Genomic DNA, 22,325 nt, shown 5'->3' on the forward strand with positions numbered 1-22,325 from the left:
AATGCAGATTTTTGTTGAGCTACAGAGGTAGCTATATAGTGTTATTAAAGCTTTTTGGGTTAGGTAGTAAAGGATAACACGTTTTTTAAGTAGCTGAACATTAAAGAGGATGTGGGGAGTATATTACAGTATATTTTTTGTCCCATAGTATAAGCATAATTATTCATTACACCACATTTCTGGAAAACACATCATGAACTAACATTTTTTTCTCAAGAATATTACAATATGGTGTCATCCAGCATAATGCAAGTCCCATGTTTCATAGAATGTTCTTCATATGTTAAAGTTGAAGATTTATACTTTATTCTGTTAACATGGATTTTAGGAATTTTTCTGACAGAATAAAGAGGTCTGAAAGTTTTTTGATTAAGTTACTGGTACTATTAATATGGACATTCTTTTCTTCCCAGTTAATCTTACTACCTCAGTACTAGGCTTCATGAGGAAGGAGCATCTTTTACTTAACTGAAATACTTTTAGTACATAAAGAGGTAACTTAGGAATGCAAAAATTTTCAAATTCTTTGCAAATATTAGAAAATATATTTTAACTCAAAGATTACATTTGAAAATCATTACAACTCCAATAAGTAATTTGGTAGTGAATTTTATAAGTTCAAGACATATAAGGTTCAAATGTGGTTAGGATAATTTATGATCTTTTTGCTAGGATCAACTTAGCTAAACACTTTCCAGTTTATATTAATTTTTAACTTTTCAGTTTATATTAATTTTAATGTATACTGCTATTAATTGTGTGTATGTTTGTGTGTGTAAGTACTTAAGTTCAAATAGTAATACTTACTTTGCTGTGATTTTAGGGTTCAGCTCCAGAAATTGATCCTTCATCTGATGGTTCAAACTTTGGATGGGAGACAAAAATCAAAGCATGGATGGATCGATATGAAGAGGCAAATAATAACCAATATAGTGAGGGTGTTCAGAGGGAGGCACAAAGAATAGCTCTTAGATTAGGCAATGGAAATGATAAAAAAGATGTGAATAAATCAGAATTGAACACCAACAATTTACTCTTCAAACCTCCTGTAGAGGTAAATATATAATTTGTCAAAAAAAAATTGTAAAACAAAACCTTTTTTATACTGTGTATCTTTAGTTAGACTGAAAGCAACCAAGTGTAATTCATGTCAACATATACTCTTGATTTTAGAGCCATATACAAAAGAATAAAAAAATTCTGAAATCTGCCAAAGATTTGCCTCCTGATGCACTTATCATTGAATACAGAGGGAAGTTTATGTTGAGAGAACAGTTTGAAGCAAATGGATATTTCTTTAAAAGGTATATTTACTTTTTCCTCACTTTTTTTTTTTTGCAGATAAATATTATATTTTTGGATATTTAGATGCTGTGATTATATGTACTTTTTTCCTTACATGATCATTTCAGTATTAAAGTATATTGTAGTTGTCTAGTGACGTATTAGTTTTAACATACAAGTTTTGACATATTAGTTTTGATGTACAAGTTTTGAACTATGAAAACATCCACCAAAGAAAAATGACATTTCTCAGCTTCTTACCAGTCTCTACCTTGTTGAAAATCCTAAGGTAATTCACTTCAAAGATAAATCAAGGGGTTGGGGTTGTAGCTAAGTGATAACAGTGCTTGCCTAGCCATGTGAGGTGCTGGTTGGAACCTTCGCATCACATAAAAATAAAAGAATAAAATAGGGTATTGTGTCCACATCTACAACTAAAAAAAAATTTTTTTTTTTTTTTTTTAAATAAGACCATTGGATATTTAGGGTATTAGTCAAGAACTCTGATTACCTGATAGTACCAGGAATCCTTTCCATCATGGACCTGTGCTAATTCCTTGTAACATAATTACTAGCACCTAAAAATACCATGGTGGTCACAGGCAAACCTTTTTCCTTTTTATTAGACAGTATTAGATTTGATTCCTACATTATTGCCATCACCTTAAACTCCAACTTGGGTGGTGTTGGAATGGTTTTGGAGGCCTCTTGTACCCTTTGGGATTCTTGTGGAGAATTAATATGTTTCAGTAGCCATTGTTTCTTTGAAGTCTAGAAGTATATTCCTATCTTAGGGGGATAATGTTGCCAATACATGTTCTACAATTATTAAAAACTATTACATAGCAGATTTGATCTGAAATAGGGATATAAGTCAAACAGTTTTAAATATACCAAGAAATATGGACTTTAAAAGAAAGGAATTAGAGGGTGAGGATGTGGCTCAGAAGTAGTGCCTGCCTGGCATGTTCAAGGCCCTGGGTACAATCACCAGTACCACCCCCAATACAAATATGGAATTAGAATCTTTCTGTAAAGGCAATGCTCACTCTATGTTTGTAAATAACTTCTATCTTAAATTAATTGCCTTTGACTTGGGTAAGCTTATATGAGCAGGGAAGAGGGGTTCTGTAGTCAAGACTATTTAAAATCCTCACTAAACTGTGTACATTGGCACATACCTGTAATCCCAGTAACTTGTAACGCTGAGGCAGGAGAATCACAAGGTCTCAGCCAGCCTCAGCAGTTTATTCAGGGCCTCCCTAAGGAATTTAGCAAGACCCTACCTCAAAAAGGGTTAGGGAAGTATCTCAGTATAGAGCATCCCTGGATTCTATCCTTACTATCAGAATAAAAAATAATAATGTAATGTAATGTCCTATTTGTAAATTTCTTAAGGTTTTTTTTTTTTTTAACCCATTTGTCTCTGAAGAGAAGTATCAGATCGTTTTACTAAAATGTTAATTCCTTACAATGTTTCTTTCTTTGTAGACCATACCCTTTTGTTTTATTCTACTCTAAATTTCATGGGCTAGAAATGTGTGTTGACGCAAGGACTTTTGGGAATGAGGCTCGATTCATCAGGCGTTCTTGTACACCCAATGCTGAAGTAAGCTTACTGAAGTATTTTGGGAAGTTGTGTGTGGAATTTGAGCATTAAGTACAAAAGTCTAATAGTTTAAAACATTTCAACTGTTGATTAGTTTATTTTGCCCAGCATCTTCCTGTTGTGAAAATTTAGGTGATACAAATTATACACTGAAGAAATTGTAATGTTTCTTGCAAGAGGAGACATTGGACTTTTCCTTTTTGTTTAAATTCTGGAAGGTCTATTTATGGGCCAAATATGTGCTATGATTTTATCAAGTTAGATGATAAAGCTATTAGATTGTATGCTATTATAAAATTTTTAATGTTTTAGGGTGGAGTATAAAGTACATTTTTATATGCTAAAATACACATTAATTTTATAATTATATAATGTTGCAGCTAAAAGTGTAGGTTTTGAAGCCAGTCTCCTCTGTCACTTACTACTTTTTGCAGCTTGATCCATGCATTATATTTATCTGTAAAAAGATATTAAGAACTAAAAGAGTACCATGTAAAATATTTAGAAGTGTGTGTCGTATAGTGTTAGCTGTACCATTATTGCAGTTCATCAAACCTAAAATGCTATCACTTGTAAGTCTGCTAATTTCAGATATGCGAAAAAGTGACAAAATATGCATCTTAGAATTAATAAAATACAGTTTTAGTTTTATTTTGTTTTGGATGCCACATGGGGGTCACTGGGGGTAGGGATTGGTTTTAGGCATTGATGTACTTTTGAAAAATCTTCCCAGATGGTAACCAATGATTTATAAGTCTTAATAATTAATGGTACTTTTCCATGTTGTGTTTGCAAAGTACTTTTACCAATAGCTTTCCAAATTGCAAGAAAAGATGCTTTTAAAGATAGAAAGTGGTTTATAGAAATGTAAAATTATTCTTCTAACTAACAGGTGAGGCATGAAATTGAAGATGGAACCATACATCTTTACATTTATTCTATACAAAGTATTCCAAAGGGTACTGAAATTACTATTGCTTTTGATTTTGATTATGGGAATTGGTAAGTTCAAGTCTGTAAATATATCTTTTGTTGTTTCAAAGTAGTTCCTTAATGTTCATGTAATAATTTAGGTATTATTGCTTTTATAACTTTTATTTCTCACGAGGCAGTTAAAAAGTACTTGAAAACAAGTATTTTGGTATCAGCTTTCATTACATTATTGTTGCTTAGTTATTTTCTGAACTTTCTAGTGTAAATGTTTTCAGTGTGTGATTAATGCTAATTCAGCAATACATCATTGACTTTATTAGGTAAGAATTTTTTTCTTCACTTGTATTTTAGAGGATACAATTTTAATTACACAATTCATTTGGTTAATCAAGTGTATGAGTAATTTCTCTTTTACCTCAAAACAGAAGAAATTGTATCAAATTTTCTTTGCAGTGTAAATTGCAAGGGTTTGTAGAAGACCTTACAAAAAGAACCTCTGAGAACCATGTTGTGAAACAAGAAAAACATGTTCTGAGGATTAAAACTTTATTTAAATTAAAAAATTTTAATATACAAATATGAATAATACAAATATCTATGTACTTCACAGATTAATAGAACATTATCTACTGATGCCTCTTATATTTAGCAGATTGTATCACCCTTCTTCACATTTCTTTGACATTTTAGTTTGTATGCCATCAAATGGTATTTAGGAATTTTATCTTTAAAACTTTGTTCATTGTAACCTGCTACTTTCTTATGCATTACATCTTTTGTCTTTCATTACATGAGATGAAACTACATTGTTGTGTGTAGCTCTAATTCATTTATTTTCACTGTTAATGGCATTACTTGCTTCCACTATTGATGAACCCTTTCTATTTATCAGAATATATTTCGGTGGCTTTTTGAACATGTATGCATGTGTACATGTTCCCTCTGTGGTAGGGACTGAGAAGTTGAGTTGCTATGTTCCAGAATGCACAGACTCAGTTTTTTTTTTTTTACCAAAGGTAAATTGCTTTCCAATGAAATTTGTTTTACTTTCCCAAGCAGTTTAGTTCCTTTCTAATCCTTTACCATTAAGACTTTAAAAATGTATCTAGTCCATGTGAAATGGTATCTTTATATTTTTATTTACCATTTTCCTTTATTATTTATGAGCTCAAGTATCTTTTTCTTTCTCTCTTCTTTTTTTAGTGATGCTGGGGATTTAACTCAGTGTCTTCTGCATACTAAGCACATATTCTTCCACTGAGTTACACCCAGCCCCCAACAATCTTCCTATAAGTTACCATTTGGACTTCCTCTTGCAAATTGCCTAATCATATCATCTGACCCTTTTTCAGCTGTGCAGTCCTTTTTTTATTTCTTTATACATTCTGTAGCTTTTTGGTTATGAGCATCTCAGTTCATTTTTCTTTTTTTAAACGTGTAATCTTTTAAAATGCATCTTTTTTAAAAATGTCCATTTTATGTTTTCTCTCAATGTGAAATTTTTCCTTCATTATGCATCTCTAATGATTATTGGAAATAGACATCATCATAATTCAGTTTTTCCTTTTAAGGCCTTTTTGTCCCTAAAAGATGGAAAATTTAGCATAATGACTCTTTGCATCTTGCTTTGGGAAGACTGTACATCCATAATCTGTCTTGTTTCAAATTCTAGCCCAGTTATTTATAGTTTGTGTAACTTTAGACCAATGTCTTCAGCTCTCTGTGCATCATTATCTCAAGTATGAGAATAATAATTCTCCCGTAACAGGAATGTTTTGAAGATTTAGTGAGTTAACACATGTAAACTTTTTAAAACAATTTCTGTCACAAAGTAACTGCTTGATAAACATACCTGCTTGGGCATAGTGGTGCACACCTATAATCCCCATGATTCAGAAGGCTGAGGCATGAGGATCTCAAGTTCAAGGTCAACCTCATGCAATTTAGAAAGATCCTGTCTCAAAATTTAAAAACAAAAAAACAGACTGATGGTGTAGCTCAGTAGTGGTAGAGTGCCCCTGGACTTAATCCCCAATACCACAAGAAAAAATAAGCATATATATACATATGTAAATAAGTAAATAAGAGCTGTTGCTATCATTGTTTATTTAAATAATTCTTTGGAGTAAATACAAACTAGTTAAGGTTTAGTATTTTTATACTTAGCATGCTTTTTATTTAGGTCAAATTTCAAATCAATATTTTATAACACTCTGGGACCACTGAAGAAATTAGGGTTTTTACCTTAATATTATTTTGTATAAGCTACATCATCATTTTACTTTAAAAGACTTGAGTTTTAATGTATGAGGTTTTTTTTATTCTGTATAACATTATTAGTTACCTTAAGACCCAATCTGTGATTCACATTCAACATTTGTTATGAGAAAACAATATTTCTTTTGTGATAGTAGTCAGAAATACAAATTAGTTAGAAAGTTAAGGATTTTGTGAAATTGCATCTTAAAATGAGTAAGAAATTACCCAGTTTTGTTTCGTATCTTGAATAAATATATATTTGGATATCATTTCAGTAAGTACAAGGTGGACTGTGCATGCCTCAAAGACAATCTAGAGTGCCCTGTTCTGAAACGTAGTTCTGAATCCACGGAAAACATCAACAGTGGTTATGAGACCAGAAGGAAAAAAGGAAAAAAAGACAAAGATATTTCAAAAGAAAAAGATACGCAAAATCAGAATATTACTTTGGATTGTGAAGGAACAGCCAACAAGATTAAAAGTCCAGAAACAAAACAAAGAAAGCTTTCTCCCCTGAGATTATCAGTATCAAATAATCAGGTATCAAACTCTACTGATTCTTAATGAAGTTGAATTAACAAAGGCAATTGTCATATTTTACCCCTTTTTAATATAAAAGTTGCTTAACAATTTTTAAGTCCACTTTGTTATTTAATGAAGTACTTATAGGTGTAGATACAGGATACAAGTTCTGTTAGCATATATACAACATTTGTTAAAAGTAAGAGCTGGCTTGGTGGTGCCTGTAATCCCAGCAGCTCAGGGGGGTGAGGCAGAAGGATCTAAGTTCAAGGCCAGCCTCAGCAATTTAGGGCGTTCCTGAGCAACTTGCCTCAAAACATAAAAAGAGCTGGTGATAACGCTCAGTGGTTAAGCACACCCTGGGTTCAGTCCCTGGTACCAAAAAAAAAAAAAAAAAAATCACTGTCGAACTGACAAGATTTTCCAAAGGCTGGAAAATTAACAGTTGCAGCTAGTGTTTTATGTTCATTAGTGTTTTTTTTTTTTTTTACATTCTGAAAGCATAAAATTAACCTTTCCTGAAGTATCTGGATAGAAGTAATAACAGTTGTAGAAGAATACCACAATCAGTAGCAATAAAACTTTGAGGGTCTGGGGTTGTGGCTCAATGGGAGAACACTTGCCTAGCATGCGTGAGGCTGGGTTAGATTCTCAGCACCACATAAAAATAAAATAAAGGTCCATTGACACACACAAAAAAGTTTTCTGAGAAAATTCACTAATATGTAAGGTAGTTTTGGGAGAATTTGGGCTTATACTTTTTCCCCACCAAGAAATATGTATTATATGGCCCTCAAAATAGAGGTTAGGAAGGATCATTAAAATGTGAAGGTTAAGTAATTTTTTGCTCATTAAGGGGCCCTATATTCTAATAAGCTTTAAATTGAAAATTTACCAAGTGCTTCATATTTGCAGGTTTTGTGAAAAATTTGTTTTGGGAGGAATATATACAGAAGACCATGCTACCACATTTAGCAGCAATAGAACTTTAGAAAGCAAAATTATTTGATGGCATGATTTTAAAAGCTTTCTTGAACTAGGAAATCAGTTTTAAATTGGCTTGTAATATTTATGTCTAGTTGTGGTTAGAAGACTTAAACAGTTTGATGTCAAGGGCTTATAGATGGAGTAACAGTTTCTTTACATAAAGAAGTCATTTCCATCTTTCAGGAACCAGATTTTATTGATGATATAGAAGAAAAAACTCCCATTAGCAATGAAGTAGAAATGGAATCAGAGGAGCAGATTGCAGAAAGGAAAAGGAAGATGGTAAGTTGGGAAGCCAGTAGTTGCTTTATGCTATATGGCTTTGGCTTAGTGACAGCTACTCTTCTCAGAGTTAACTGTTGCTGCCTTTCCATGGGGCTCTCACACTTTTCTTTGAAGTTAACATGATGTGCCATTGAGCATTTTTATTTGGCTTTTTTGTCATTACTAATAATTTGGATTTTTTACTGATGTTCATTACGTATTTAAAAATGTATGGCTTTTTAGAAATTGTATGATTTAGAAATCATTAATATTTTTGAGACTGAGAACTGTTAATGAATTTTAATACTGTAATTACTATTCAAAATTTCTTTCATTAATGTATCCTTTCTCTTCATGATTTAGTTTTAAAAATGGAACTTTAGCTTCTTAATAGTACCAAATAAATGGCTTATGCAAATCCAAAACAAAAAAACCCACCACTGTTTGGTAGCTGTTTCTGTGTTTTATACTGTTATAAGGTTTTCATTAAAACAAGTTTAATTTATATCCTTTGTACTATTTATTTGCAATTATTTTGTCAGTATGAAAACTAGGACAAGATATATCCTAAAAAGTTAGTGAATAGTTAAAAGTATCATGGTATACATTGAGTACCCTAAGATTTTAAAATGACTCTACACACCAACTGATCTTAATATAGATTTTCCCCCTTCCATTTACTTGCCTCATTTAATGTTCCTAGGGGTTTTCACATTGTACTCCACAGAATCTCGTGTCACATACTTGGGTTGGGGTCTTTGTAAATTTGGTTAATGTGCTTGCTTAATGTGCATCTGTTCCATCATCACAATGGCCATCTTTCTATCCTACAGTTAATTCTATACTACAATTGTGAACTGTTTCATAGCCTTCAAATTTTAGAAACCTTGTTTATTGGGAGAGGATAGTAGACATTAAAGAAAAATACAGGTGAAAATTTGGAGGCTGGTTATAAAGGAGGAGTTCCTTTATCTAAAATTTTGAATCTGTTTTGGGATTTAATTATATACAAATTCCCTGTGCCTTCCTAAATTTCCTATAGTGCTTTCTTGACTATTGATTTTCAGTACTGTCTTGCTACAGCCTTGTATTTCTATTACTCTGTAGGGATTTTTAGGAGACCAATTTAAAGTATCACTGATTTTTTTTTTTTTTTTTTTAAAGGGGCATGGTGTTTCATAGAAGAGCCTTTTTTACAACTGCCTTAATTTTGAAAGACATTTATCTGGATTTTTGTCATATATTCATATTTTTATTCAGATAATGCTCTCTGAAAGATTTGACTATTGGACTACTTTTAAAATGTCAATTTATCTATCAATGCTGAAAATAATAATGGAACTTAGAACATCCTCATTTCCAGACCCCAGAAGAATATTCTTTTCATATTATACTTGAGAAAAATATGCTTATTCATGATCAACTTTTGATTCTGATTTTGCTTATTAGCATGCTGTATTAATACAGAATAATTATTCAGAGTTTTTATATCCATTTGAGTTAGCATATCCACCCTAATATCTGCCATTAAGGTGACTGTGAAGCTGGAAATTTTATTCATGAGACTAAGATGTGGAAAACTTGAAAAGTTAAATGTTCATAATTATTTTAAAAGGATATAAAATAAAACTAATTTTTTGTTTGGTTTTTTGATGCACAGTTCTGAAAATCATTGCAATCTTATTATACATTTGCTTTAATGTTTGAATTATATAATTTTTGAATGTAATCAAATAACAGGCACACATTCTGAGGTTCTCAAGCAATTAATAGGGTTTTTCCTCACAGGGTGTTAGCATTTGGTTTTGAAAATTTTGGTATGAATCAGTTTATTTTTCAAGTCTTTGCCATCTTTTATAAAGGTTAAGATTATAAATAGTTAGAATTGGGGAGTTATGTGATGATAATTCTATTTGGCTGGGATTATAATCTCTCTTTGGGAGTGGGCTACAGGGAGATAAAGTTGATTATTGATGGTACAAAATGTTCAATGAAGATTTCATGAAAAACCATTTAAATCATGATGTGGTTAGGATACATGAGCCTCTTCATTCTCAGTTCCATTTCCCCTTTCATCTCCTTTGGTGTTTTGAAATGTTCTTTTCTTTTTTCCATCCATTATATTATATGTGTTTCCCCTTAAAAAGTTAGCTGCCTTCAAAAGCAAACTTGGCTAAATTGTATGGAACTAAATGGATGGATAATGTCCATTTCCTCTTATCTAGCAAGAGAGATTGGGAGCAGGGCAGTGCAGGGATTGAATTGAACCTGGGGCCTTGTGCATTGTAGGCTTGCTCTATTACTGAGCCACATTCCCATCCCTTGAGAGATACTTCTTTGATAGGAGTTTTAATTAGTTTGGGAGAATTTCGAGCCCAGTTTAAGCTGTGGCACTGGAAATACAGAATACTCATTTGATTCCAAAGCCCCAGGGTACTACTGAGCAGACTCACTCCCTTTGCTACATGTTAAGGTAGGGTTAGGGGACCATAGTTAAGAGAGTGAGCACCTGGAAGGGATTAGATACTTAGAAACATACCTTTAACTCAACAAGCAATCATTTTAAAATGGCAAACCTTTTGAACAATTTAAATAACAAAGATGCTTTCTTCATTTCTAGTGGTATGAAAAGAACCTCCTTTGCCAAATGGGTATTTTTAAAAACATTTCTGAAATAATTTTCTATAAGCACCGTCTTCATATACTTTGGGAGTATAGTCTTGGTAATACTTGGTAGTCTATTATAGTGAGATTGCCTAAACTGGAGTCCATGGAAGTTGGTTCAGGGAGGCTTCACATTTAAAAGGACAGAAATTTGAGAAACAGTGTAAGACTACTGAAAGATAATCATACAGGTATAAGACCCCTGGACTTGTCGAGCAGCTAGGATCTTCTAGATTTAATTATATATCACTAGAAAATGAATATCCCAAGGGAAAGAGTACTCTTATTCAACCTCAGCTCCTAGGTGGGGAAAAGTACCTGGCTTTTTAAAAAGTAGACAAGTAAATAATCCAACTAAAAGTTCATGTCAGCCATTTAAAGAGAGAAAGGCCCACAAATGTGAATTACATGAAACTTATAGCCTAGGAATCTCCACAATTTTCTCAGCTCTTGTCTTCACAGGAGAAAGTATTCCATAGAAGTCTAAAATTTGACATGTTCTGTAAAAAAGAGAGTGCTTTAGCTAGTTAGGTTTAGTAAATCTTATACCATATCCCCAACCATTAGGATTCCCAGTATATATAGTATTTTTCAAAACTCTTTCCTTGTACACTCTTGGAACTTGTTTTTTTGGGGGGTTATATCTAACATCACACAGGTTTTTATTCAGTCACAAACACACTCCAGGAAAACAATGCTATTCAGAATCTATGCTGTTCTACTAATGCCTTTAGGAAGCAACATTATTTAGAAAGCTACTTTTCTAAATCAAGAATAGTAAAAAACAGGGTACTTTGTTGCTAGAAGAGTAATCTGATGACAGGACTGTGGTGGATATTATCTAAATCCGTTTTCTTACTACAGCGTGATTAAAGTGATGCTGATTAATAATTTTCTAAGTTTCTCTCATCAGAGAGATTAGGAATTGTATTTCTGTAGATGAGGAATAAATATCATGGTAGTACTGAATAGTAAGAGAGGACCAGTTTGTTTTGTAGGTATTCTGTTCAAACAAAATGAGGTTGTTTTCCTTTAGCTGCCTTCTAATAAATTTGATTCTCAAAATCCTTTGAATGTTTCTGGTTATATGTTTTCACATAAGTGACACGTTTTATAGAACATATATGCCCATCACTTAGTGTTTTAATAAAAATGTGAATGCTTGCTATATATGCTAAGTCCCATTTAAGGTACTGGGTGAGCAGAAATGACAAGGTCACTGCTCTGGAGAAGCTTTCGTGGAGGACAGGGTGCAGCTAATTGTGACTGTCAAAACAGGAAACAGGACCAAGTATAAATTAAATTGTCATGTGATAGAGGAAATGGAGATGCCACACAAGACATATATACTACTTTGGAACTTTTTGTCAGAAATAATCTTAACCATCTTTAAGATTCAAAATTAATCTCTGATTGCTGTTTGAAAGGGTAGGGAAGTTTTTTTCTGAGTAAGGTGTCTCTTATTTTAAGACCACAGGTTAGGGTAATTTGGTAGGTGGGCTCTGGCTTTCCCTTTCTTTGAAAAGCAATTTTTTTTTGTTTTGTTTTAATTTAAAAACTATGAATTGCTTATTTCTTAAATTTTCCATTTCACTTTGGACCATGGGTACTAAAACTTAAGTAAAACAAAACCAGACATATAGAAGACTGCTTTCTAGCCACTGTGAAGACTCCACCAGGCAGTTTCTCCAGGGTAAGGTCTCACACCCTGCATTCTGGATGCCATGGACCCACAGAACTGTTTTTGGTGCCCAGCACCTGTTTTAGTTTTTTATTTTAAATAAAAGCCACTTCCTACCTAGTAGCAATGTAGAAAAGCCAATTAGGAGTTCCTAGATGGCTTTCTTCCTTTTTTGTTTGTCCTTAGTTCTGAGACCCTACTATCAACAAATTACCCCCTAAGGCTACTTAATAGCATTCACAAGTGTTTAAAATTACCAGATTAAAAGTTTACTCAGTGAAGTTAATTTTTTCAGTTGCTATATGGTACACTTTAATTCTTGTTCTTTATTACATAATCCTGAACCATGTGGATTTTAGGCTTTCTCCCTCTACTGAGTAGGAAACTCAGATTAAGAATTTTATGTCTGTTAACAAAAGTTGAAATTACATACATTTTTATTCCAGTGTGCTTACAAAGTATATATGAGTGAAATAAAAATTCTTGATACCCACACCCCAATTAATAAGGATATTTATAAAGCAGATTTTTTTGTTGTTTATAAGAAATTATAATACTCTGTATTTACTGTTACAAAACCGTAATTAAGTAGTCATAAAAACAATGGGAGATTCCACATACTTTAGCTTAACACCTAACACTCTGGCATTAACAATGTGTCAAAAGTTAGCAGTTTTCCTGAAAGTAACCCTAACTATATCTAATTCTGTATCAGGATCTATCAGTTCCCAGCTGACAGGTTTTTTTTTGTTGTTTTTTTTAAGCTCAGGATAGAGCCATGTCTTGGAATGAATTATGGTTATAGAATATAACATCATATTAGTAACCTTATGTGGTTAATATAAACTATATCAATTATAGGTTTTAGGAGCTATGGGCAGTTGCCTAGGATTACTTAGTATCCTTAATTTCTTTATCTGTAGTCGCCTGTAACTACCTCAGTTTTATATAGAAATTATTTTTCAGATCTGATCTGTAAAATGGGTGGCAAATTTCCAGTCATTAAATAGTGTATATGAGGTTGTTAAAAATATATTAGACACGATGAATATAAAAGCTGAATGACATATGAACCCTTAAGAAATTTCAAAGTAGATCAGTGTACTAATGAGTTTTATCCATGTAGAAAACCAGTCATGTTTATATTCCCAATGTTTATATATTAAGAAATGTTTAGTGTTTTCAGCTTTTATTCATACACATACAGAAGACCTAATGTTGTATTTTGCGTTACATAGTATGTCAGTGGTTGTTAATTGGAAAGAGGAGTAAATTAGGAGCCAAGAAACTTGCACAATTATGCAAAGGCTCCATCTTTGATGAAGTCATTTAATCCAGAGGGACTTGGGTTTCTTCAGTAGTATAGTAACTACATTTTTTAAGATCCTGACCAGCTCTAAAAGATTACAAACTATTTCTCAGGGAGTTTGCTTTAACTATCAATTAGTTGTACTGTATAAAATTAAGTTATATTTTTAATTGAACAAGTTTGGGTCTATTTTCTTTACATAATTTTGTCCCTGACCCCTCAACTCCTACAAGGGAATGTTGAATATGTCAAAGAACCATAGTGTAAATTCATAACTGTATTAGAAAGTCCAGAACGATCAGAATATAGAAATTATGATGGCCAGGAACAGTGATACATGGTTATTCATCTATTCAGCTACTCAGAAGGGTAAAGCAGGACCATAAGTTTAAAGCCAGACTGGGCAACTTAGCAAGACCATCTCAAAAAACAAAAAGGCCTGGGGAAGCTCAATGACAAAGTGCCCTTGGGTTCAATCTTCAGTACAGGGTGCCACCCTTCTATTAAATATTTCTTTCACAAATATAATATTTGCTAGGACAAGTTTGTTTCTTCTAGGAAAATATACTTTTTGCACATAGAGGAAATCATAGTAATCAACCTCTGGCTCATACTATAGATTTTTAGAAATGCCCTGACCTGACATATAGTCAGTTTTTTATAGAAAGCCATATAAAAAGAGGTAAGATGAGGTAATTTAAAAGGCCACAGACATGAAATTGCCTCAGGCAAGAATTTGGCTTTAAAATTTGCAGTTCCCCCCAGTATATAAGATGATCTTTTGAGCTGGGCATGGTGGCACACTCCTATGTAATCCCAGTGACTCGGGAGACTGAAGCAGGAGGATTCCAAGTTCAAGGCCAGCCTTTAGCAAGGCCCTAAGCAACTTAATGAGACCCTATCTCAAAAAATAAAAAGGGCTGGGAATGTAGCTCAGTGGTTAAGCGCCCCTGGCTTCATTCCCCAGTACCTAACTAAATAAATAAATCAACCTATGCCTATGCAATTTTTTTAAGTGTTTGATTACCCACCCCAGATGCAAAGTGCTAATAAGATGGAGATGTGCAGCTGTTTATCCATAAACAAGTAATCTTACCTCTCTGGACCATTTCCTTGCCTGTTTAAAAAAAAAAAGGGTGAGGACAAAATAATTCGTGTCATATTTGCGGTGTGGCCGTTTGCTATAAAAGTATTTTCAGATGGTTTGACACATCCTTCTTTTGTTTTCTTAGTAAGTGTAACAAAAAATAAAAAACAGAAAAAGCAGGAGTTTCCAGAGTGTAGGTGCCTTAATGCTTGAATCTCTGCTGATTACTGAAGTGCCAATATTGGCAAGACTTTGGCAGCCAGATCTTGAGTTTCTGATCTTTCTTTCTTTCTTCCCCACATCGATGACAATGAAGGAGGAAAGACAAATGGATCTGAGCCTCAGGACCTGGTTCTTTCATTTGGAGAACTGGACAGTTGATGGACGTGCTTCCTGGTTCTGGTTGAGAGCTGAAGCATTTGCCAGGCCCTCTGGTCAAGGCTCTGGGTCTTGCTCTTAATGTTCTCTATCCAAAGAGAACTGATGCTCAAAGGAACTCTTGCTCTTCCCTCAGTCCCTGTCTTGAAGTGTCAGTTTAAGAAAGGAAGAGCAGAAGGTAGAGGAATGCCTTACAAGAGTTAAAATGGAGGGCAAGAGGGCTAAAGTAGAAATAAAATACTTACGGAACGCCTATCAATTTCTAAGTGTTGTTTAAAAACCTCACATTTTCTGTTTGAACTAAATAACAATCCAGTGAAGTGTAAGTATTACTATCCACATTTTACAGCCTCAGAAAGATTTAACTAACTTACTTAGAACCATGGAGATATTTATTAAATGTGTACCCCAAAACATCCTGCTACAACATAACATAGCAAAAATATATTGACTGATTTCATAAGTGCATAGGAATTTTACTTTTTGATATACAATTACACTAGGAATTTCAAATTTCTTAAAAAGGCTGACTTCCATATTTAAAAATGATTTTTTTCAGTTTAGTATAAAGCAAGGTCGCTTTTGAGACTTTTGTTTTATCCTTATCATTAACAATCATCCAAGTGTTCTTTTCATGAAATGTATTTGTAATAACAATGCTTACTGAGACAGTTTGGAATCCTTACAGATTTTGAATGAATATAAATTGTTTTCCCCCCATATCTACCAATAATAGACTTGTTTTGCTAACAGTATCCTAGAAATAATTTTTATAATTTTGCCTGAACAATTTGGACTTTAGAATTTTTACTTCAGAGCAATGATACTAATAAAATTGAAATCTTGTAGACAAGAGAAGAAAGGAAAATGGAAGCAATTTTGCAAGCTTTTGCCAGACTTGAAAAGAGAGAGAAAAGAAGAGAACAAGCTTTGGAACGGATCAGCACAGCCAAAACTGAAGTTAAAACTGAATGTAAAGATGCACAGCTTGTCAGTGATGCTGAAGTTATTCAGGTATAATTATCCAAATTTTATTTGAATTATTATTCAAATAAAATTTCCAACCAGGCATGGTGTTACAGGCTTGTAATCCCAGTGACTTGGGAGACTGAGGCAGGAGGATCTTAAGCTGTAGGCCAGACTCAGCAATTTTAGTGAGACCCTGTCTCAAAATAAAAAGGGCTGAGGATGTGGCTCAGTGGCAGAGTACCCCTTGGTTCAGCCCCCAATACTGCAAAGGGGGAAACAAACCAACAAATTTACATACACAGCTTACACGATAATAAAATTTTAATTATGCAGATTTTAGGTCCTTTGAGAAACTTAGACTTGAAACAACACTATATTTGCTTTGTTTTGGAGTAATAAAATTCTTAATTATGTCAGTTTATTAACAATTCATAGAGAAATTGTCAAGTTAGCTTCTGAAGTAGATTGTTACTATATTTCAGCTTATATAAACAGTATCTGTAAACATAATATCAAAACAAAATATTAAAATTCCTTTCTGTTGTATTTTGATTTAGGAACAAGTAAAAGAAGAAACTGCGAACAAACCAACCCCTGCCAAAGTGAATAGAACGAAACAGAGAAAAAGTTTTTCTCGAAGTAGGACTCACATTGGACAGCAGCGTCGGAGACACAGAACTGTCAGCATGTGTTCAGATATCCAACCATCTTCTCCTGATATAGAAGTTGCATCACAACAAAATGATATCGAAAATACTGTACTTGCCATAGAACCAGAAACTGAAACCGCAGTAGCGGAAATAATTACTGAAACTGAAGTCCCAGCACTTAATAAATGTCCTACAAAGTACCCCAAAACAAAGAAGGTATGATTCTTAATGAATTTAAGAACTGTTTTCCAGCAAGTGTCTTATGATATTTAAATGGTTATATTGGTGTTTAAAAATGGTCGTATTGGTCTATAACTATCTCATAATGAACTTAACAAGAGGCATCATCATTTTTATACTCTGCAGATTTTTTGACTAAGAATGAAAAATGAAAAGTGTGAAGTCACTAACTATTTGCATTATTGTGAAGATGATATAATATATCAAGACTTTTAGGTTACCTGCCTTATGTACAAAATTTACATTTCTCTAACTGGTTTCAGATGTGTTACAGTACAACCCCACCTGGTGCTGGGACTGAATCCTGGGCTACTGGGTAGGCAAGTGCTCTACCACTGAGCTACATTACTCCTCCCTATCTTTTATGGTATTTTTTATAAACTCCATTGCTTAGATTCTAAGAATATAATGTAATGAAATTGTTGATTTTAATAGAATGTACTAAGAATGTGAATACTTATAAGAAAATAGTTTTATATCAAATTATTAATAAAAATCTTGTCAAATTTAACAAATAATTATTTGGAAACTAATCACTAAATTAAACCAACCTGGACTTTTCAGTTAAGAAAGAACAACTTTAATGAAGCTGCTGTTTTCTCCCACTGTGACTGAAGTACAAAACATTGGTACCAAAGTGGTCAGGTTTCCCTTAGAGGAGGGAGTAAATCATAAATATATCCTCCTTCCACTGAATATTTTGAAAACTATATTTATTTAGTCTTCGTACGTAATTCAGTAGAGTTTGCAGACAGGCTGCTAAATGAAGAGTTTATTCATTAAAATTCTAGTATGAACCAGCGATTATGTTTGAACAGCAAATTTAATTCACTTGCAGGAGAGGCACAGGTTTAGTTGAGAAGATCAAATTACAGGTATTGTGTGATTCAGAGTCTGTGCTTTCCTTATTGTACTACCTACTTTAATCCAGTAAGCCAATATTTGTCTTTAACAGTGTTATTTTTGCCCACCTTGGAAGGACAAAAAGTGATTTCAACTTTTTTTTTTGTAATGGGAATAGGAAAAAAAAAAAAAAAAAAAAAAAAAACAAAAAAACCTCAGGTTTTAAACATGTGAAACTACTTTCTGGATTATAAATATGACATAAACCCTGCCTTTAATTACTAAATGACTAAATTGTTCTGGTGCTAAGCACTTATTTAAACTCCTGGTCTAAGAGCAGAGATTTCCTGCATCTCACTGGTGTGAAATGTAGACTTTCTAAATCCTGTATGATTCTCTTCAAAAGTCTCTTTTCCCCATAGGTTTTGCTTATGGTATTGTTATTTTAAACATACTGTCAAACAGTACCAAATTATGATTCCCTCTAAAGACCTAATTCAATTTAATAACATATAATACTTACTCTGTGCCAGATATTATTGAGAGCTTTATATGTGTTTTTCTAAAAACTCAGTCGTCACACTACATTGTAGAGCTAGGTTCTATTATGACCCTTCTTTTACAGACACACCTTGAAGTGTGGAAAGTTACACAAGTTGCTCACAGTTACGTATAAGTGGCAAAGACAGGATCATTCTTTTAGTCTAGCTCCAGAATCCATGTGCTTCAGCACTAGGTTCTGATGCTTGTCCTCCAAAGGTAGTTCTATACATAAAGAGGAAATGAAAAAGTACCAAAATGTTTACAGTGGTTACTTCTGAAATATAGGGTGGGCAGGTTTTTCCTTCTTTTATACTAGGGATTGAACCCAGGGGCACTTTCACTGAGCAACATCCCTACCCCTTTTTATTTTCACTTTTTTATTTTAAGAGAGGGTTGCATGAATTGCTTAGGACCTCACTAAATTGCTGAGGCTGGCCTTGAATTTATGGTCCCCCTGAGCTGCTGGCATTATAGGCATGTGCCACTGGCAGATTATTTTTTTAATGTGTCTATTTCTGTATGTTTACATATTTATATGTATAAATGTACATATGCACATACATTTTCCACAATCTAATTTGTAATATGAAATTTAAAGGATATTATTTAATAACCAGATAAACATGAATGCCCAGAAAGCAAAAGGAAAAAGAAGTTGCCAAAAATTAAGAAAAGGACTATGTAAGCCGGGGTGGTAATCACACACATGTAATCCCAGCTACTCAGGAGGCTGAGGCAGAAGGATTGAAAGTTAGAGGCCAGCCTGGCAACTTAGATGTTGTCTTAAAATAAAAATTAAAAAGGACTGGAGATGTAGCTCAGCAGTAAAGTACCCCTGAATTCAATCGCAGTACTATCCCAAAATAAACAATAAATAAAATTTCAAAGTATTAAAAACTCTTAAGAGAGAAACCATGTGACTCAGAGATGGACAATGCTGACAGTTTTGTTTTTGAGTATATACACTGACTTCATCTGTAAGAGACTGTGAGGAGCACCTCGGGTAGAAAAATGCTGCCTAAAATCAGATTTTTCTAAACACCAAAACATTTTATGTATATAATGGAGGAAGCAACAAACCTAAACTTAGTGTTGGTGGTACTGATGTCTCTTAGATGTTACTGTATTAAAAACATTGTTTTTCGTAAACAAAAGCAAATGTGTGTTTTGTTCCTATAAAATACTGTATTATGGGGTTGGCAATATAGCTCAGTGGAAGAGCATACAGGAGGCCCTGCATTCAGTCTCCACCACCACACAAAAAATTTGTGTAAAACATTTTGGGATAAAAGGAAATGGAGAACAGTATACTGATTTTTGGACATCAGATATGAATGATTTAAGTTACCCAATTATCATTTTAGATAATATATGTTTCTATTTTGTATTAGAATATTCTATGGGAGAATCTGTGCAATTAAATATATAGTGACCCCAATTTTTCTTTTCTTTAGCACTTGGTCAATGAATGGTTAAGTGAGAAGAATGAGAAGACAGGAAAGCCTTCAGACAGCCTTTCAGAAAGGCCTCTGCGCATAACTACAGATCCAGAAGTGTTAGCTACACAGCTCAATTCTTTACCAGGTCTCACTTATAGTCCCCATGTGTACTCTACTCCTAAGCACTATATTAGATTTACTTCACCATTCCTTTCAGAAAAAAGGAGAAGAAAAGAACCTACTGAAAACATTTCTGGCTCATGCAAAAAGGTAAACCTTTCTTTAGTGAAATGATTTTGGAATTGGCTCTACATTTCTGGGCTATATAAACAGGTACAAACCCTGTTCATTTATTTCTCCATTTCTCTGTTTTATTCAGCGATGGTTGAAACAAGCTCTGGAAGAAGAAAATTCAGCAATTTTGCATAGATTTAATTCACCCTTTCAAGAAAGATCCAGAAGTCCTACAGTTAATGGTGAAAATAAAAGTCCGCTATTATTAAATGATAGCTGTTCCCTTCCAGGTAGAATTTCTTTTTAGTATTGCTTTCGTGTGACTAATGTGTCAGAATCTGTATGTTTCTAACAGGCATAATCTAGTTACTGCTGTGTACTTTAGCAGAGAAACACTGTCACATGAATTTTCTCATTTCTGTTCTCCAAGCCTTTTAGAGGAAGATAGAAAAACCGTGATTTGTAATACACTCTATTTTGGGGTTTATAGTTGAATTTCTAAAGGTGTTGGCTTTGGAGCTGGCTGATGTCAAACAGATTCAAAAGGACTTTGTGTGTGTGTGTGGGGGTGCTGGGGATTGAACCCAGGGCCTTGTGAATGGGAGGCAAGCACTCTACCAACTTAACCAACTGAGCTATATCCCCGGCCCTCAAAATGACTCTTAAGAAAAAAACCATCAGTGCTTATAAGATTTCTTTGAAACCCCTAATCCTATAAGCATTCAGGCAAGATAATACTTGCTAAAAGTGAAATTAACTTATTTGGGTATGGGGAGTATTTCATATTAGTTTGGTTGTTAAAAAACTTGTTTAGTTTTGGGGTGAAAATCATACTATTAATGAGATTTTTATCTTCCCCAGAATGTAATATAGATTACATTAAATACCAGCAGTATAACTTCTAACAGATTATTATCTCACCAACAGATTTAACTACACCACTAAAAAAACGAAGACTTTATCAGTTGCTAAATTCTGTTTACTCAGAAACCTCCACACCTACTCCTTCACCCTATGCTACACCAACTCATACAGATATTACTCCTATGGACCCATCATTTGCCACTCCTCCCCGGATAAAATCGGATGATGAAACTTGTAGAAATGGTTATAAACCCATATATTCACCAGTTACTCCAGTAACTCCTGGTACACCAGGAAATACCATGCACTTTGAGGTGAGAAATTTCAGTGAAAAAAAATTTTCAACTCTTGTTTTTTGAGTTTCATTAAGAACTTCCCCCACACTCCCTTTAATAACTAGTGTGCTAAGAATATAAAAGGGAAAATTTGGGAATATTTGTTTATTTTATTCATACTAGAATAAGTATAACTCATCTTAATATACACAGCAGACTAAATGTATCAAATTGACCTGAAAGCAAATATCTTGAGGAATGAAAATAACAGTCTAAAACCAAAATGTTCTAAAGTTTTCATTTCTAAAAATATCATAGATTTAGTTCATGTATTTTAATTTTCAATTCCCATTATTCCTTTTATATAGAATATTTCTTCCCCAGAAAGTTCTCCGGAAATAAAGAGACGCACTTACAGCCAAGAGGTGAGGCATTACTTTAAAAAAAAAAAAAAAAGTTGCTGATTTTTCAGGTTAAATCATTATTTTGCCTAAATTACTGGTAGATTTTGAAGATGTCATTATGTGACTTTTTTTTCTTTTTTTAATTCTGTAAACAGGGTTATGACAGATCTTCAACCATCTTAACATTGGGGCCTTTTAGAAATTCCAATTTAACTGAGCTGGGTCTGCAAGAAATAAAGACTATTGGTTATACCAGCCCTAGGAGTAGGACTGAAGTCAATAGGCAGTGCCCCGGAGAAAAGGAACCTGTGTCAGACCTTCAACTAGGACTCGATGCAGTTGAGACAAGTGCTTTACATAAAACCATGGAAACACCTGCACATGACAGGACTGAGCCTAACAGCCAACTGGACTCAACTCACTCTGGACGGGGCACAATATATTCTTCCTGGGTAAAGAGTCCTGACAGAACAGGAGTTAACTTCTCAGTGAACTCCAACCTGAGGGACTTGACACCCTCACATCAATTGGAGGTTGGAGGAGGCTTCCGAATAAGTGAGTCAAAGTGCCTGATGCAGGATGATGCTAGAGGCATGTTTATGGAAACAGCTGTGTTTTGTACTTCCGAAGATGGGCTTGTCTCTGGTTTTGGACGGACTGTTAATGACAATTTGATCGACGGGAATTGCACACCCCAGAATCCACCACAAAAGAAAAAGGTTACAAATTTAACAATTTATAGTCCTTTTATAGTGTTTCTTAGTACTAAGATTGAGGGTAATTGATAGATATAATATGTATTATATAAGGCATTCTTAATTTAGTTGAGTTAAAATATTTATGTGTACATTTTCCCCCAGATTATCTATACATTTTAAAATATTTTG

General features: G+C 33.6%; 1 protein-coding gene across 4 annotated transcripts in view; it reads left to right on the plus strand.

The window, feature by feature from the left end:
• Kmt2e (lysine methyltransferase 2E (inactive)) overlaps window positions 1-22,325 on the plus strand; it is a 96,110-nt gene that overhangs the window by 62,714 nt on the left and 11,071 nt on the right. For all 4 annotated transcript variants that reach the window (XM_047561610.1, XM_047561608.1, XM_047561607.1 and 1 more), the window contains 13 exons: window positions 824-1,054; window positions 1,174-1,304; window positions 2,776-2,893; window positions 3,786-3,895; window positions 6,361-6,625; window positions 7,778-7,876; window positions 15,827-15,991; window positions 16,504-16,812; window positions 19,677-19,931; window positions 20,041-20,185; window positions 20,823-21,073; window positions 21,403-21,459; window positions 21,594-22,157. In XM_047561610.1, the coding sequence (XP_047417566.1) occupies window positions 824-1,054; window positions 1,174-1,304; window positions 2,776-2,893; window positions 3,786-3,895; window positions 6,361-6,625; window positions 7,778-7,876; window positions 15,827-15,991; window positions 16,504-16,812; window positions 19,677-19,931; window positions 20,041-20,185; window positions 20,823-21,073; window positions 21,403-21,459; window positions 21,594-22,157 (2,700 nt within the window). The remainder of the gene's footprint in view (window positions 1-823; window positions 1,055-1,173; window positions 1,305-2,775; window positions 2,894-3,785; window positions 3,896-6,360; window positions 6,626-7,777; window positions 7,877-15,826; window positions 15,992-16,503; window positions 16,813-19,676; window positions 19,932-20,040; window positions 20,186-20,822; window positions 21,074-21,402; window positions 21,460-21,593; window positions 22,158-22,325) is intronic.

Source organism: Sciurus carolinensis, chromosome 8 (genome assembly GCF_902686445.1).
Source record: "Sciurus carolinensis chromosome 8, mSciCar1.2, whole genome shotgun sequence".
NCBI lineage: Eukaryota > Metazoa > Chordata > Mammalia > Rodentia > Sciuridae > Sciurus > Sciurus carolinensis.